This window comes from Oncorhynchus masou, chromosome 11, assembly GCF_036934945.1.
Source record: "Oncorhynchus masou masou isolate Uvic2021 chromosome 11, UVic_Omas_1.1, whole genome shotgun sequence".
In the NCBI taxonomy this organism is placed as follows: Eukaryota; Metazoa; Chordata; class Actinopteri; order Salmoniformes; family Salmonidae; genus Oncorhynchus; species Oncorhynchus masou.
In genome coordinates this window covers 15,926,776-15,946,488 of record NC_088222.1, presented here as the reverse complement: position 1 = coordinate 15,946,488, position 19,713 = coordinate 15,926,776, and the positions used below count along the sequence as shown (strand labels likewise).

General features: G+C 43.3%; 1 protein-coding gene across 4 annotated transcripts in view; it reads right to left on the bottom strand.

Moving 5' to 3' along the window:
* The window catches only part of epb41l4a (erythrocyte membrane protein band 4.1 like 4A), a 99,005-nt gene that overhangs the window by 38,815 nt on the left and 40,477 nt on the right, over positions 1–19,713 (bottom strand). For all 4 annotated transcript variants that reach the window (XM_064977516.1, XM_064977515.1, XM_064977514.1 and 1 more), the window contains exons 4-7: positions 13,532–13,583; positions 13,320–13,398; positions 12,753–12,850; positions 11,456–11,576 (exon numbers count right to left, since the gene is read on the bottom strand). In XM_064977516.1, the coding sequence (XP_064833588.1) occupies positions 11,456–11,576; positions 12,753–12,850; positions 13,320–13,398; positions 13,532–13,583 (350 nt within the window). The remainder of the gene's footprint in view (positions 1–11,455; positions 11,577–12,752; positions 12,851–13,319; positions 13,399–13,531; positions 13,584–19,713) is intronic.

Sequence of the window (19,713 nt, the reverse complement as noted above, 5' to 3'; positions counted from 1 at the left end):
CCCATATACAAACACATAGAAGGAAATCTTATCTAGTGTGTATCTACAAGTATACAAAGTGTGACATTATCGAGTACACATCTGCAATTACTGTATACATGGTATAACATGAGCAAGTATACACCTACAAGTATACATACATACCATAGTGTAACATTATTAAGTATACATCTTACTGTATACAGTTGAAGTCGAATGTTTACATACACCATAGCCAAATACAATTAAACTAAGTTTTTCACAATTCCTTCATAGTAAATTTAATCATAGTAAAAATTCCCTGTCTTAGGTCAGTTAGGATCAGTACTTTATTTTAAGAATGTGAAATGTCAAAGAGAATGATTTATTTCAGATTTTATTTATTTATAAGTTGGGTGAATTTTGGCCCATTCCTCCTGACAGAGCTGGGGTAACTGAGTCAGGTTTGTAGGCCTCCTTGCTCACACACACTTTTCAGCTCTGCCCACAAATCTTCTATAGGATTGAGGTCAAGGCTTGGTGATGGCCACTCCAAAACCTTGACTTTGTTGTCCTTAAGCCATTTTGCCACAACTTTGGAAGTATACTTGGGGCCATTGTCCATTTGGAAGACCCATTTGCGACCAAGCTTTAACTTCCTGACTGATGTCTTGAGATGTTGCTTCAATATATCCACGTAATTTTCCTACCTCATGATGCCATCTATTTTGTGAAGTGCACCAGTCCCTCCTGCAACAAAGCACCCCCACAACATGATGCTGCCACCCCAGTGCTTCACGGTTGGGATGCTGTTCTTTGGCTTGCAAGCCCCCCCCGTTTTCATCCAAACATAACGATGGTCATTATGGCCAAACAGTTCTATTTTTGTTTCATCAGACGTGAGGACATTTTTCCAAAAAGTATGTTCTTTGTCCCCATGTGCAGTTGCAAACCGTAGTCTGGCTGTCACGGCTTTCTTTATGTGGACCGGGGGTCTGGGTGGGCATCTGTCCGCGGTGGCGGCTCTGGTGCTGGACGTGGCCCCCACTTCACCATAGTTTTAGTCCCCCACCTTGTCCGCTTCCGTGGTCTCCGAACCACGGCGACCCTACTTAATGACCCCACTGGACTGAGGGGCAGTTCGGGACAGAGGGGCAGCTCAGGACAGAGGGACAGCTCGGGACAGAGGGACAGCTGCTCGGGACAGAGGGGCTCTGGCGCCTCTGGGCTGAGGGGCTCTGGCGCCTCTGGGCTGAGGGGCTCTGGCGCCTCTGGGCTGAGGGGCTCTGGCGCCTCTGGGCTGAGGGGCTCTGGCGCCTCTCGGCCGAGAGGCTCTGGCGCCTCTCGGCTGAGAGGCTCTGGCGCCTCTGGGCTGAGTGGCTCCGGCAGCTCCGGGCAGAGGGGCGGATCCTGGCAGACTGACGGCTCTGGCTGCTCCATGCTGACTGGCGGCTCTGGCTGTTCCATGCTGACTGACGGCTCTGGCTGCTCCATGCTGACTGACGGCTCTGGCTGCTCCATGCTGACTGACGGCTCTGGATGCTCCATGCTGATTGACGGCTCTGGCGGCTTCTTGCAGACTGGCAGCTCTGGCGGCTTCTTGCAGACTGGCAGCTCTGGCGGCTTCATGCAGACTGGCAGCTCTGGCAGCTCCTTGCAGACTGGCAGCTCCTTGCAGACTGGCAGCTCCCTGCAGACTGGCAGCTCCTTGCAGACTGGCAGCTCCTTGCAGACTGGCAGCTCCTTGCAGACTAGCAGCTCTGAACAGGCAGGAGACTCCAGCAGCGCTGTAGAGGAGGAAGGCTCTGACTGAGCTGAACAGGCGGGAGACTCCGGCAGCACTGGAGAGGAGGAAGGCTCTGGCAGCGTTGGACAGACGGGAGCACCTGTACGGATGAGCCGGAGAGACAGCCTGGTGCGGGGGGCTGCCACCGGAGAGCTAGTGCGTGGAGGTGGTGACGGATAGACCGGACCGTGCAGGCGCACTGGAACTCTTGAGCACCGAACCTGCCCAACCCAACCTAGTTGCATGCTCCCGGTCGCCCTGCCAGTGCTGCGAGGTGGAATAGCCCGCACTGGGCTATGCAGGCAAACCGGGGACACCATGCGCAAGGCTGGTGCCATATAAACCGGCCTCATGGCACTTGGCTCGATGCCCACTCTAGCCCGGCCGATACGCGGAGCTGGAATGTATCGCACCGGGCTATGCACCGCCCTGGGGACACCGTGCGCTTCACATCATAACACGGTGCCTGCCCGGTCTCTCTAGCCCCCCGGTAACCACAGGAAGTTGACGCAGGTCTCCTACCTGGCTTCGCCATACTTCCTGTGAGCCTCCCCCCCAAGAAACTTTTGGGGCTGACTCTTGGGCTTCCATCCACGCCGCCGTGCTGCTTCCTCATACCAGCCCCTCTCTGCCTTCGCTGTCTCCAGCTCCTCTTTGAGCTGCTCCTGTTGCCTCTTCTCTTACTGCACCTTGGGGCGGCTACACTCCCTGGTTTAGCACAGGGTCCTCTCCCGTCAAGGATTTCTTCCCAAGTCCAGAAGTCTTTATTTCGCTGCTGCTGCTGCTTGTTGTCACGCCGCTTGGTCCTGTTGTGGTGGGAGATTCTGTCACGGCTTTCTTTATGTGAAAGAGAGTCGGACCAAAATGCGGCGTGGCTATTGAGATTCATGTTTAATGAAACAAAGGAAACACGAATCAATACAAAAACAAAAAACGTAACGTGAAAAACGAAACAGCCTAAACTGGTGCAAACTAACACAAGACAGGAACAGGAACAATCACCCACGAAACCCAAGAACCTTCTTCCTTGCTGAGCGGCCTTTCAGGTTATGTCGATATAGGACTTGTTTAACTATGGATATAGATACTTTTGTACCTGTTTCCTCCAGCATCTTCACAATGTCAGTTGCTGTTGTTCTGGGATTGATTTGCACTTTTCGCACCAAAGTACGTTCATCTCTAGGAGACAGAACGCGTCTCCTTCCTGCGCGGTATGCAGGCTGCGTGGTCCCATGGTGTTTATACTTTGGTATTATTGTTTGTACAGATGAACTAGGTACCTTCAGGCGTTTTGGAAATTGCTCCCAAGAATGAACCAGACTTGTCGAGGTCTACAATTATTTTTCTGAGGTCTTGGCTGATTTCTTTTGATTTTCCCATGATGTCAAGCAAAGAGGCATTGAGTGTGAAGGAAGGCCTTGAAATACATCCACAGGTACACCTCCAATTGACTCAAATAATGTCAATTAGCCTATCAGAAGCTCCTGAAACCGTGACATCATTTTTTTTAATTTTCCAAGCTGTTTAAAGGCACAGTCAATTTAGTGTATGTAAACTTCTGACCCACTGGAACTGTGATACAGTGAATTATAATTGAAATAATCTGTCTGTAAACAATTGTTGGAAAAATTACTTGTGTCATGCACAAAGTAGATGTCCTAACCGACATGCCAAAACTATAGTTTGTTGACAATACATTTGTGGAGGTGTTGAAAAATGAGTTTTAATGACTCCAACCTCAGTGTATGTAAACTTTCGACTTCAACTGTACGTGGTGTAACATGAGCTAGTATACACCTACAAGTATAGTGTAACATTATATTGTACAGACTATTTAGAACATCTAGATATCTTCATCTATTCTAAAGGGTTTAGAAACATCTAATGCTAAGGGTTTAGAAACATCTAAAGCTAAGAGTGTATAAACATCTAAAGCTAAGGGTTTAGAAACATCTAAAGCTAAGAGTGTATAAACATCTAAAGCTAAGGGTTTAGAAACATCTAAAGCTAAGAGTGTATAAACATCTAAAGCTAAGGGTTTAGAAACATCTAAAGCTAAGAGTTTATAAACATCTAAAGCTAAGGGTTTTTAAACATCTAAAGCTAAGAGTTTTTAAACATCTAAAGCTAAGGGTTTAGAAACATCTAAAGCTAAGGGTTTATAAACATCTAAAGCTAAGGGTTTATAAACATCTAAAGCTAAGAGTTTATAAACATCTAAAGCTAAGGGTTTTTAAACATCTAAAGCTAAGGGTTTATAAACATCTAAAGCTAAGGGTTTATAAACATCTAAAGCTAAGGGTTTTTAAACATCTAAAGCTAAGGGTTTTTAAACATCTAAAGCTAAGGGTTTTTAAACATCTAAAGCTAAGGGTTTTTAAACATCTAAAGCTAAGAGTTTATAAACATCTAAAGCTAAGGGTTTTTAAACATCTAAAGCTAAGAGTTTATAAACATCTAAAGCTAAGGGTTTTTAAACATCTAAAGCTAAGGGTTTAGAAACATATAAAGCTAAGAGTTTAGAAACAGCTAAAGCTAAGGGTTTTTAAACATCTAAAGCTAAGGGGTTTTAAACATCTAAAGCTAAGGGTTTAGAAACAGCCATGTAACAAATCACTAAGTGACTGTTGGGGGAATACAGTGCAACAAGAGAACACCCCAAATACATGGAAAGTTGATATTTATTGTGTCGTACTTCACCCCTGATGACAGTATTACAGCAGTGATGGAGAGTTGTTTAACTGTCATGAATCCCCCTGTTACGGTTTTCTAGGTGTGAAGGAGAGTCGGACCAAAACACTACAAAAAAACAATGAACGTAACGAAAACCGAAACAGCCTAATACTGGTGCAAACTAATACACAACAGACAAAAGGACACTAAGGACAATCACCCACGAAACACTCAAAGAATATGGCTGCCTAAATATGGTTCCCAATCAGAGACAACGATAAACACCTGCCTCTGATTGAGAACCACTTCAGACAGCCATAGACTTATCTAGAACACCCCACTAAGCTACAATCCCAATACAAAACACACCACATACAAAAACCCATGCCACACCCTGGCCTGACCAAATAAATGAAGAAAACACAAAATACTTAGACCAGGGCGTGACACCCCCAGTCTAATAAACAGTAAATCTAACATGATGATCTACCTGGTCAACAACAGAGGTAATTATAGGTAGTGAGATTATAGCTAGAGTGTTTTAGAGTACTGTATGCAGTCTGAACAGATACAAGACAATGGATACACTCTGAAGTGGCAACACTGAGATAAATATTCTACATATAATAATAATAATAAAAATAATAATAAGGAACTAGAATACAAGTCATCTTACATGCCAGACTTAATGTTCAGCGACAGACTTGTCTGGTCCCACGAGACTACAATAAAATATACTCAAATGAAACCAATACACTTTTCAAAAACGTACATGACATACTTTCCCCTCTCCTCATCTAGTCAATAATGCCTTTTCTACGTTCCTATTTCTTAATTAACATTCCATGTGAAATAATGTTCAACTAGGTTGTGGACTGGGTTATGTATCTCCTATTACTCATTAACTACAATGTCATACAGAGAGAATCATGTTTAAAAACCAAACACATGCAGTCGAGGAGACCACAGGTATGGAACAACTCCCTGTGCTTTGCTGAGTACATACAATATGTTTATCGAGAGTGAACCGTGTACCAACTGCTAACTGAGTCTACAATATGGTGAAAATATCTATGAATGTGGATAAAGGGTGAACAGTAAAGGGTACTGTAATCTCTGGACTATAAGCAGTGTGTCTGCAGTGTAAACTCTGGCTTTGGTAAGCTTCTCCCTCCTAATGTTAGAGGTTGGATGAGTCCCCTCCCCTCCCTCCTCCTTCTCCCCTCACCTCTCCGCTCTCGAGCTGTATCATTGATCTCCTGATCACACACATTAGTAACACAGAGACTCAGACTCATTCAGCCTGCTCAAGTGTGACCCCTAGATCTCCTCACACCTCTCCTTCTCCTCCTCGTCTTCCACTCTTCCTCCTCCATCCATACCCTGAAGACACAATCTCATCCTTTGCTCCCACTTCTTTCCCGAGTACATTTTGGATTCTGTTCACATGTTCTTTATAAGCGGCCGGGCCAGGGCTGAGATGATTGTCTCCTACATGCAGTTAGGTGGTGAGTGGCTTGGAACGGGGCGTTTTTAACAGACACTTCGGGGTGGGCAGGTTGAGGCAGGAGCTCCATGGAGCTGTGACACAACGGGTGGGGAAAGGGACAGGGACACTGATCCCTCCATCTGGCCCCATGTCTGCCTGCCTGGCTGTGTGTGTGTGTGTGTGTGTGTGTGTGTGTGTGTGTGTGTGTGTGTGTGTGTGTGTGTCGTTAGTGTGTTTGGTTGGCCTCATGTCTTCCCGCTGCTGCCTGTCGGAATGAGGCCACCTGGACGGACAAGGCAGGAATAGGAAGTGGAAGGGAGTCAGAGAGCAACAGATATGTGACAAGGGGTGTGGTGCTGGGTGCTCACTCTACATAGCAGATCACAGCGAGGTTGACATCCACAGGCTCTTGAGAAAACTACATCTGTCTCATTGTTTCTATCTCTCCCTCCCCCTTCCCCCCTCCCTCCCTACCACTCCTTCTATCTCTCTTTTCCTCCCTCTGCCTCTCTTCTTTTCATATTGCAGTGTGGCTCTCTCCTTAATTTTGGGTCAGTCACAGTGGTCAGGTATTCTGTCACTGTGTAGTCTGAAATCGCATTCTGGTTTGCTCAGTTTTTTTGTTAATTCTTTCCAATGTGTTAAGTTATTCTCTTTTTGGTTGGGTCTAATTGCATTGCTGTCGTGGGGCTCTGTTGGATCTGTTTGTGTTTGTGAACAGAGCCCCAGGACCAGCTTGCTTAGGGGACTCTTCTCCGAGAGAGAGAGAGAGAGAGAGAGAGAGAGAGAGAGAGAGAGAGAGAGAGAGAGAGAGAGAGAGAGAGAGAGAGAGAGAGAGAGAGAGGGACCAGTGCAAAATCAAATGATGATCACTGTCTCTTGGTCAGCAACATTAATGGGATGCATGGTCATAGACTTAAGACCTTTCAGGACTTATGGGGTTGACTCTGTAAGAACAACTGTAATGTAAATGATATGTAATAATAGGACTGTCTCAGTCTGAGAAGACAAGCCCTTTTTCTCCCCAATTTTGAGGTATCCAATTGGAAGTTACAGTCTTGTCCCATCGCTGCAACATCTGTACGGACTGGGGAGAGGCGAATGTAAAGAGCCATACGTCCTCCGAAACACGACCACGCAAAGCAGCACTGCTTCTTGACACACTGCTTATTTAATCCGGAAGACAAACACACCAATGTGTTGGAGGAAACCGTACAGCTGGCAACCGAAGCCAGCGTGCATGTGCCTGGCTCGCCACAAGGAGTCGCTGGAGCGCAATAGGACAAGGACATCCCGGCAGGCCAAACCCTCCTCTAACCAGGACGACGTGGGCCAAATGTGCACCGCCTCATGGGTCTCCCAGTCGCGGCCGGCTGCGACACAGCCTGGGATCGAACCCATGTCTTAGACCATATATACCACATCAATGCTGTTGGTGATCCTTCCGACCATACAACTGTGTCGGTCATCCCTATACCCCGACAGCTCTGTCGGTCATCCCTATACCCCGACAGCTGTGTCGGTCATCCCTATACCCTGACAGCTCTGTTGGTCATCCCTATACCCCGACAGCTCTGTCGGTCATCTCTCTACCCCTACAGCTCTGTTGGTCAATCTATACCCCTACAGCTCTGTCGGTCATCTCTCTACCTCTACAGCTCTGTCGGTCATCCCTATACCCCTACAGCTCTGTCGGTCATCTCTCTACCCCTACAGCTCTGTTGGTCAATCTATACCCCTACAGCTCTGTCGGTCATCTCTCTACCTCTACAGCTCTGTCGGTCATCCCTATACCCCTACAGCTCTGTTGGTCAATCTATACCCCTACAGCTCTGTCGGTCATCCCTATACCCCTACAGCTCTGTTGGTCAATCTATACCCCTACAGCTCTGTTGGTCAATCTATACCCCTACAGCTCTGTTGGTCAATCTATACCACTACAGCTCTGTTGCTCATCCCAATACCCCTACAGCTCTGATGGTAAATCTATACCCCTACAGCTCTGTAGGTCATCTCTCTACCCCTAAAGCTCTGTTGGTGAATCTATACCCCTACAGCTCTGTCGGTCATCCCTATACACCTACAGCTCTGTTGATCAATCTATACCCCTACAGCTCTGTCCGTCATCCCTCTACCGCTACAGCTCTGTTGGTCATCCCTATACACCTACTTCTCTGTTGATCAATCTATACCCCTACAGCTCTGTCGGTCATCCCTATACACCTACAGCTCTGTTGATCAATCTATACCCCTACAGCTCTGTCGGTCATCCTTATACCCCTACAGATCTGTTGGTCAATCTATACCCCTACAGCTCTGTCAGTCATCCTTATACCCCTACAGCTCTGTCAGTCATCCTTATACCCCTACAGATCTGTTGGTCAATCTATACACCTACAGCTCTGTTGGTCATCCCTATACCCCTACAGCTCTGTCAGTCATCCCTCTACCTCTACAGCTTTTTTGATCACTCTATACCACTACAGCTCTGTTGCTCATCCCAATACCCCTACAGCTCTGTTGGTCAATCTATACCCCTACAGCTTTGTCGTTCAATCTATACCCCTACAGCTCTGTTGGTCAATCTATACCCCTACAGCTCTGTTGATGAATCTATACCCCTACAGCTCTGTTGGTCAATCTATACCCCTACAGCTCTGTTGGTCAATCTATACCCCTACAGCTCTGTTGGTCAATCTATACCCCTACAGCTCTGTTGATGAATCTATACCCCTACAGGTCTGTTGGTCAATCTATACCCCTACAGCTTTGTCGTTCAATCTATACCCCTACAGCTCTGTCGGTCATCCATATACCCCTACAACTCTGTCGGTCATTGCTCTACCCCTACAAATTTGTTGGTCAATCTATACCCTTACAGCTCTGTTGCTCATCCCTATAAACCTACAGCTCTATACCCTTACAGCTCTGTAGGTCATCTCTCTACCCTCTACTAATTTATTAATACACCACCAGAGACTGACTAATTTATTAATACACCACCAGAGACTGACTAAGTTATTAATACACCACCAGAGACTGACTAAGTTATTAATACACCACCAGAGACTAACTAATTTATTAATACACCACCAGAGACTAACTAAGTTATTAATACACCACCAGAGACTAACTAATTTATTAACACACCACCAGAGACTGACTAAGTTATTAATACACCACCAGAGACTGACTAAGTTATTAACACACCACCAGAGACTGACTAAGTTATTAATACACCACCAGAGACTGACTAAGTTATTAATACACCACCAGAGACTGACTAAGTTATTAATACACCGCCAGAGACTGACTAAGTTATTAATACACCACCAGAGACTGACTAATTTATTAATACACCACCAGAGACTGACTAAGTTATTAATACACCACCAGATACTAACTAAGTTATTAATACACCACCAGAGACTGACTAAGTTATTAATACACCACCAGAGACTAACTAAGTTATTAATACACCACCAGAGACTGACTAAGTTATTAATACACCACCAGAGACTGACTAATTTATTAATACACCACCAGACTGACTAATTTATTAATACACCACCAGAGACTGACTAAGTTATTAATACACCACCAGAGACTGACTAAGTTATTAATACACCACCAGAGACTGACTAAGATATTAATACACCACCAGAGACTGACTAATTTATTAACACACCACCAGAGACTGACTAAGTTATTAATACACCACCAGAGACTAACTAATTTATTAACACACCACCAGAGACTAACTAAGTTATTAATACACCACCAGAGACTAACTAATTTATTAACACACCACCAGAGACTGACTAAGTTATTAATACACCACCAGATCTGACTAAGTTATTAATACACCACCAGAGACTGACTAAGATATTAATACACCACCAGAGACTGATTAATTTATTAACACACCACCAGAGACTGACTAAGTTATTAATACACCACCAGAGACTAACTAATTTATTAACACACCACCAGAGACTAACTAAGTTATTAATACACCACCAGAGACTAACTAATTTATTAACACACCACCAGAGACTGACTAAGTTATTAATACACCACCAGAGACTGACTAAGTTATTAACACACCACCAGAGACTGACTAAGTTATTAATACACCACCAGAGACTGACTAAGTTATTAATACACCACCAGAGACTGACTAAGTTATTAACACACCACCAGAGACTGACTAAGTTATTAATACACCACCAGATACTAACTAAGTTATTAATACACCACCAGAGACTGACTAATTTATTAATACACCACCAGAGACTGACTAAGATATTAATACACCACCAGAGACTGACTAAGTTATTAATACACCACCAGAGACTGACTACTTTATTAATACACCACCAGAGACTAACTAAGTTATTAATACACCACCAGAGACTGACTAAGTTATTAATACACCACCAGAGACTGACTAATTTATTAATACACCACCAGACTGACTAATTTATTAATACACCACCAGAGACTGACTAAGTTATTAATACACCACCAGAGACTGACTAAGTTATTAATACACCACCAGAGACTGACTAAGATATTAATACACCACCAGAGACTGACTAATTTATTAATACACCACCAGAGACTGACTACTTTATTAATACAGCACCAGAGACTGACTAAGATATTAATACACCACCAGAGATGACTAAGATATTAATACACCACCAGAGACTGACTAAGATATTAATACACCACCAGAGACTGACTACTTTATTAATACACCACCAGAGACTGACTAAGATATTAATACACCACCAGAGACTGACTAAGTTATTAATACACCACCAGAGACTGACTAAGATATTAATACACCACCAGAGACTGACTACTTTATTAATACACCACCAGAGACTGACTAAGATATTAATACACCACCAGAGACTAACTAAGATATTAATACACCACCAGAGACTAACTAAGTTATTAATACACCACCAGAGACTGACTAAGATATTAATACACCACCAGAGACTGACTAAGTTATTAATACACCACCAGAGACTGACTAAGATATTAATACACCACCAGAGACTAACTAAGTTATTAATACACCACCAGAGACTGACTAAGTTATTAATACACCACCAGAGACTAACTAAGTTATTAATACACCACCAGAGACTGACTAAGTTATTAATACACCACCAGAGACTAACTAAGTTATTAATACACCACCAGAGACTGACTAATTTATTAATACCCCACCAGAGACTAACTAATTTATTAATACACCACAGGGACTGACTGAAAAACCCAGATACTGTAACACTGTTAAGACACTGCAACACTGTACAGTATCAGTGTTACAGTGTCTGGGTTGTACAACAGTTGGATTATATCTGACGTATAGTACAGTGCAGAGAGGGGAACCTGTTATGAGGGGATTAGACGGGGATTAGGGATTGGGCTGGTTGTCAGAGAGGTCGCAGAGAGGTTGCAGAGAGGAAAGAAGGGGAGAGCAGAGGAGGAGAGCAGAGGAGAGAGAAGAGAGGAGAGGACTTCCTTACATTACAGTTTTGTGGATCCTCTCGATGGCGTGCTCCAGTTCCTCTTTCTGGTCCGGGACAAAGCGATACTCGGACACGTACCCCGACACATGTTTGTACGGGTCGTAGTCGCCAAGCTCGGCTGGAGAGAAATAGTGAAAGAAAGACACATGAACACAGGCATACACACATGCACGCACACACACACACACACACACACACACACACACACACACACACACGCACACACACACACGCACACACACACACATGCACACACACGCACACATTTTGACTGTGTGAGAGATCGCATAATACAAGGAACAGTGGCATCACTGCCTGTGACTGGAACAAATTGCAAAAATCGCTGAAGTTGGAGACATTTATCTCCCTCACCAACTTCAAACATCTGCTATCTGAGCAGCTAACCGATCGCTGCAGCTGTACATAGTCTATCGGTAAATAGCCCACCCAATTTTACCTACCTCATCCCCATACTGTTTATATTTATTTACTTTTCTGCTCTTTTGCACACCAGTATCTCTGCCTGTACATGACCATCTGATCATTTATCACTCCAGTGTTAATCTGCAAAATTGTAATTATTCGCCTACCTCCTCATGCCTTTTGCACACAATGTATATAGACTCTTTTTTTTTGTACTGTGTTATTGACTTGTTAATTGTTTACTCCATGTGTAACTCTGTGTTTTCTGTTCACACTGCTATGCTTTATCTTGGCCAGGTCGCAGTTGCAAATGAGAACTTGTTCTCAACTAGCCTACCTGGTTAAATAAAGGTGAAATAAAAAAAATTAAAAATTAAAAATCACATAATACTAATCTCTATTTTTATTAACTATTTATGTCTGTCTGTCTGTCTGTCTGTCTGTCTGTCTGTCTGTCTGTCTGTCTGTCTGTCTGTCTGTCTGTCTGTCTGTCTGTCTGTCTGTCTGTCTGTCTGTCTGTCTGTCTGTCTCTCGCTCACTCTTCTCTCTCGCCATCTCTTTCGCAGTCTCTCTCCCTGCCTCTCTCCCTGTGTGTCTTTCTCTCTCTCTCTCTCTCTCTCTGCCTCTGTCTCTCTCTGCCCCTCTCTCTCTCTGCCTCTCTCTCTCTCTGCCTCTCTCTCTCTGCCTCTCTCTCTGCCTTTCTCTCTCTGCCTCTCTCTCTCTCTCTCTGCCTCTCTCTCTGCTTCTCTCTCTCTCTCTCTCTCTATGCCTCTCTCTCTCTGCCTCTCTCTCTCTCTGCCTCTCTCTCTCTGCCTTTCTCTCTATGCCCCCCTCTCTCTGCCTCTCTCTTTCTGCCACTGTGTGTACTCACACTGTATGGCCAGAGCAGCCAGCTGGGCGCTGATGTCAAGGGGACAGGGGATTCTGCCCTGTAGTACGTCCTGCTTCACCTGCAGGAAGAACTGATATCTACAGTACCCAGAGACACACACAGACACACATCCATATAGCACATGAAACACAGTACAAGCTATTTCATATCGTCATAGATAAGGACAACCTGTAGTCTGCATGTAAGCTTTAATACTGTATGTGTGACTGTGAAGGCCAATTCAATAAAAAGTAGGGAGATGATGACACTGTTGTGTGACTGGATGATGGGTCAATGATATACTGCTTAGCAGGGGTAGGCAACTCTGGTCCTGGAGTGCTGCAGACACTTCATGTTATTTTTTAATGGACCTGGAAGACCAGGTGTGTTGAATTTGGGCCCTGAACTGATCAATTAGCTCAGTTGGTCAGGTGTGGTGCCGAGTTGGAACAAAATCCTGCAGTACCTGCGGCACTCCAGGAACAGTGTTGACTACCTCTGATATATAGCATAGCAGCCACAATGATATAATCTGGAGAAATCTAGTACTGTACCAAAAATATATACCTTGTTATTTCTTCTTTTAGCTTGCAGGGATTCTCAGCGTAAAACTTGACCCCAAAATAGAGTGTGTATGGAGGCCCTTCTGAGAGAGGACAGAGAGGAAGAGAGAGAGAGAAAGAAAGAGACAGAGATTTCAGCAGCAGCAAACTCTCTGTATCCAAACAGCTGAGAGGCTTTCAACTCAACTGAATGCAGAGAAAGGAAGAGATACTTACTTGTTATTAAATCTTTGTGTTCTGAAAGGGTTTTCGAGGGGTCTAGCCAATACTGCAAACAAAAAACACAGAGAAGACATTCAAATGACATACAAAAATGACAGCCATAATGATTATTTGTTTACTTAAGTAGTATCATATGTAATATACAATATGTAACTAGTAGCCTATGTGTACATTAATAAATACAGAATGTACTGTAACAAGCTATCTTGAGCATGTGTATTCAGTAATCTCGGTTAACCCAGAACTAAAGTATTGCGTAATGGGTCAGATGCTTGATTAAATTCTGGGTCCATAAGAGTTAAGAGAAGAGGTAAAATGAGGATCAGAACTACAACGAAGCGATACACCCACAAGCATTTCGCTACACTCGCATTAACATCTGCTAACCATGTGTATGTGACAAATAAAATTTGATTTGATTTCTTTGTAAGTCTGTGTGCTAAATGTCTCATCCCCTTCCAAAATTCGAAAGATGCTAATACCTGTGAAATCGTGATTTGTCCAAATAACCAGTGACAAAAAACACAAGCACAGGAACTAATGCTGCTGATCTCACACATCCCGTTGTTTCATGACAGATATACCGTACCCTTTATGTTTACATACTGTCCAGGAGATATGAAGTATTCAGTAATTGGCTGGAAGAAATGGAGAAATGCACTTTGTCATGTAAAGTCATGGCTGAGTGGTCTATGCAGTGTGTTTGTGTGTGTGTGTGTGTGTGTGTGTGTGTGTGTGTGTGTGTGTGTGTGTGTGTGTGTGTGTGTGTGTGTGTGTGTGTGTGTGTGTGTGTGTGTGTGTGTGTGTGTGTGTGTGTGTGTGTGTGTGTGTGTGTGTGTGTGTGTGTGCGCGTAGTGTAGTGTATTGGACAGGACTCAGGCAGCTCCAGAACGGGACGTTTAGTCATGCTAACTTTGGCATAATACTGAAGCCGCATTAAAACCAACTTTTATAAATGGTCTCGTTAAAAAGGAGTGTGAGTCATTAAAATCTGCATCAGTAAAACATGGATTTAAAACAGGTCACAGCATGCTGCCATAGAGGCAAAAATCAAACACATGAAGCTTCTTTTTTATTGGCTTTTATTCATTATCTTATACTGTACTGGTATTTTGGAATTAAGATCTATTTTGTATCTCGTTGAACCTCTGGCTCTCACGTCAATGAACATCTGATTTGGGAACATTCCTGCAAGACTACCTGGCTTACTGTGCACAATTTCCTTATGTCACGTTGATGATGGACATTAAATTATCATATATACAGTACCAGTCAAATGTTTGGACACACCTACCCATCCCAAGGTTTTTCTTTATTTTTTACTATTTGCTACATTGTAGAATAATAATGAAGACATCAAAACTACGAAATAACACACACAGAATCACGTTTTAGCCAAAAAATTGTAAAACAAAATATATTTGAGAATCTTCAAAGTAGCAACCCTTTGCCTTGATGACAGCTGTGCACACTGTAGGTAAGTCAGTTAAGAACACATTCTTATTTACAATGACGGCCAAACCCTAACCAGGCCAATTGTGCGCTGACCTATGGGACTCCCGATCACGACCAATTGTGATGCAGCCTGGGATCGAACCAGGGTCAGTAGTGACATGAAGACATGTACATTACATACAATGACCCTATGTGACAATAAACATAAACAGTGTGTAGGTCTCCATATAGTATATTCATGTGTTTATCACTGGTTACAGCAGCTACTGCGCTGTGGTGTCTATTTGTGGGATGTTGTCGAGCTTCTTATGATCATGAATGCAAACTGCTATTTTTAAATCATAGTTGTGGAGCTTGTTGTGAATGCTCACTGCTATTTTCAAATCTTTATTTGCAGTGTTGTCACAGTGACGCCTTGCTTTACTGTGATATTGTATCAGAGCTCACAATGTCATTGCAGTTCATGCTTCTCCTGGGAGCCATCTGTACAGACAGATCGACAACAATGTTTCTCTTCCTCTGTTCTTTAAATAACTTAACACGGTGATAAAACACAGTGATAAACAACAGTCTGTTCACTTCACATCGGCATCAGACACCGGCAGCAAACATTCAAAACAAACGTGAAAACAAACGTGCCTTTGTTCACACAGTTCACACGAAGCAGCATAAGGACTCAGCTCTTTTAAAAATGAAACTGAAATAAATCTTATTATTATTATTCAATGTTTTCTGCTTTAGCTTGACTGTAGGGCATGGTAGCTGATATCGCGTTACCAAACTGCTTACATTTCTACTATAAATGAATAGCACCGCACCCCTTGCATGAAGAAACAGCTTCAAGTCCTGTTTTATATGCATTCCATATATTTGTATGTGAATTTCTGGTGATGTTGCTACTAGCCAAGCTGAAGATGGAAATTGTTGGAGGAGGGGAAGAGTCTGTGGACTGAATCTTTGGATTCTGGGGCATTCTGGGGCATGGAGATGAATAAATGTTAGCGTAATGAGGTAGGCTAGACTAGGATAACATATTTCAGACTATAGTATGTCACTGAAAGATGCTGTGTGGTGCACCCTCGCCATTCCCTCCCACCTTAATCCTCACCCCACCATACTACAGATGGGCACCAGGGCCGTGTTCATTAGGGCTCATCATAGCAAAATATGTCAAAAAGTTTTTAATGGAAAATAGAAAACAAGTGTTTCTCATTGGACAAGTTCAAGTAGTCCCTCCCTGTTTCAAAGCAATTCAAATGTTATTTGTCACATGCGACGAATACAACAGGTGTAGACCTTACAGTGAAATGCTTACTTACAAGCCCATAACCAATGCAGTTTTAAGAAAAATACCTAAAAAATAAATAAATAAAAGTAACAAATTATTAAAGAGCATCAGTAAAATAACAATAGCGAGGCCCTATACAGGGGGTACCGGTACAGAGTCAATTAGCGGGGGCACCGGTTAGTCGAGGTAATTGAGGTAATATATATATGTACATGTAGGTAGAGTTATTAAAGTGACTATGCACAGATAATAAACAGAGAGTAGCAGCAGTGTAAAAGAGAGGTGGGGGGAATGCAAATAGTCTGGGTAGCCATTTGATTAGATGTTCAGGAGGCTTGGGGGTAGAAGCTGTTTAGAAGCCTCTTGGACCTAGACTTGGGGCTCCGGTACCGATTGCCGTGCGGTAGCAGAGAGAACAGTCTATGACTAGGGTGGCTGGAGACTTTGACAATTTTTAGGGCCTTCCTCTGACACAGCCTGGTATAGAGGTCCTGGACGGCAGGAAGCTTGGCCCCGGTGATGTACTGGGTTTTACGTACTACCCACTTTAGTGCATTGCGGTCGGAGGCCGAACAGTTGCCATATTGATGCAATCAGATGCTCTTGATGGTGCAGCTGTAAAACCTTTTGAAGATCTGAGGACCCATGCCAAATCTTTTCAGTCTCCTGAGGTGGAATAGGTTTTGTCATGGCCTCTTCACGACTGTCTTGGGGTGCTTGGACCATGTTAGTTTGTTGGTGATATGGACACCAAGGAACTTGGAAGTTCTCAACCTGCTCCACCCCGTCGATGAGAATGGGGGTGTGCTCGGTCCTCCTTTTCCTGTATACCACAATCATATCCTTAGTCTTGATCACGTTGAGGGAGAGGTTGTTGTCCTGGCACCACACGGTAAGGTCTCTGACCTCCTCCCTATAGGCTTGCCAGTTGGTCAGCGCATGCTCGGAGTACACGTCCTGGTAATCAGTCTGGCCCTGTGGCCTTGTGAATGTTGACCTGTTTAAAGGTCTTACTCACATCGGCTACAAAAAGCGTTATCACACAGTCGTCCGGAACAGCTGATGCTCTCATGAAGCCAGTGACTGATGTGGTGTACTCCTCAATGCCATCAGAGGAATCCCGGAACATATTCCAGTCTGTGTTAGCAAAAGTGTCCTGTAGCTTTGCTTCTGCTTCATCTGACCATTTTTTTATTGACCGAGTCACTGGTGCTTCCTGCTTTAGTTTTTGCTTGTAAGCAGGAATCAGGGGGATGGAGTTATGGTCAGATTTGCCAAATGGAGGGTGAGGGCTAGCTTTGTACACGTCTCTGTGGGTGGAGTAATGGTGGTCGAGATGTATTTCCCTCTGGTTGCACATTTAACACGCTGGTAGCAATGAGGTATTTTCTTTTGTTTTGTGCCTAATGAATACAACCCAGAACACACCGGAACGGATATTGGTGTCCAGGGGAACGTGATTAGAGCTATATCTGTGTGATTGAATTAGAATACGTTAATTGAATTGGTTAATCTTATCTAATTTGCAATAATCACATCAGTGCAGGTGTTGTGTTCCAGTGCATGCTAATTTATGCAAATGAGGGGGTTGAGGATTAGAACAGTGGCTGACAGCGACAGGACGACAACCAGACAAAGACAGAGGGGTTCCAGTCAGAAAGACAACCTGAGAAACAATCTACTTCTTATTTCTCTAACTGGTAGTCATCTTCTAATGAACAGCGACTGGCTGGAGGAGAACAAAGTAAAAACCTTTGGTAACACATTACTTAGAAAATAGCCTTACACCCTTAGAAAAAAGGGTACTAAAAGGGTTCTGTGTATAGTAGACAGTTAATGGGCTACATCTATGTGCATTCAGAGCACCTGCACTAAGCCCTTCCAGAGCTATTTACATTTTTATATCTGCAATACTTATTGAACACCTCAAGGTGTTTATTTTTATTACATGGGATTAGAGTGTGTTCTATCTATCAGTATGAGGAAGGCATGTCTTTCTGCCCTACAACACAGCTCAGTTGCCAGGTGACTAGAACTGATAAATAATAGAATGATAGATAATAAATTAAAAGGCTCTGTCATCATGAGGCAGACAGTTTGATTGACAGGTCGGACTGAGAGGCCCAGGCTCTGTTCTAATATCTCTACTAGTTCTAGAGTGAAGAATGATCCACAAGAATGAACTAAACAATGTATTCGGAGTGCATTTGAATTACGACTAGGGGTTCCGTTAGCGGAACGTTTCGACAACATCCGGTGAAAGAGCGCGAAATTCAAAATAAATTATTAGAAATATTTAACTTTCATACAATTACAAGTGCAATACAGCAAAATGAATCTGAACTTCTTATTAATCCACTGTGTCAGATTTCAAAAAGGCTTTACCGCGAAAGCAAACCATGCTATTATCTGAGGACAGCACCCCATCAAACAAACACATGATAATCATATTTCAACCCACCAGGCGCGACACAAAACTCAGAAATAACGATATAATTCATGCCTTACCTTTGAAGATCTTCTTCTGTTGGCACTCCAATATGTCCCATAAACATCACAAATGGTCCTTTTGTTCAATTAATTCCGTCGTTATATACCAAAAATGTCAATTTATTTGGTGCGTTTGATTCAGAAAAACACTGGTTCCAACTCGCCCAACACAACTACACATTATATAATAAGTTACCTGTAATCTTTGTCCAAACATTTCAAACAACTTTCCTAATCCAACTTTAGGTATTTTTTAAACGTAAATAATGGATAAAATTTAAGACGGCATACACTGCGTTCAATAGTGGATAAAATGAATGTGGAGCGAGCTTCAGGTCGCACGTCCCAAACAAAACAGTACAATTGGCTATACACCCAGAAAGGAAAGGGCTACTTCTTCATTTCTCAAAGGAAAAATATCAACCAATTTCTAAAGACTGTTGACATCTAGTGGAAATGATAGGAACTGCAAGCAAGTGCCTTAGAAATCTAGATCCACATAGAAAATACAGTGAACTAAAAAAAAAACATCCCTGGATGATGATCCCTGGTTTCGCCAAATAAGTTCTGTTATACTCACAGACATTATTTTAACAGTTTTAGAAACTTTTGAGTGTTTTCTATCCAAATCTACCAATATGCATATATATATATGCATATCCTAGCATCTGGGCCTGAGTAGCAGGTAGTTTACTTTGGGCACAATTTTCATCTAGACGTGAAAATACTGCCCCCTATCCCAAACAGGCTAAGCGATGTGCTGGTGTAGATATTGGAGCATTCTGGAACCTCAGTCATCTTACTACAACTTCAGCCTCAGTATTATGGGGGTTACACCAGGAGAGGGCATTGATATTGTAATGAAGGGTGTAGCTAGCAGGCAGGCAGGCAGCCTCATATAAATGACAGAGAAGCCTCTCTAAATGGATAGGTTTTGATTATA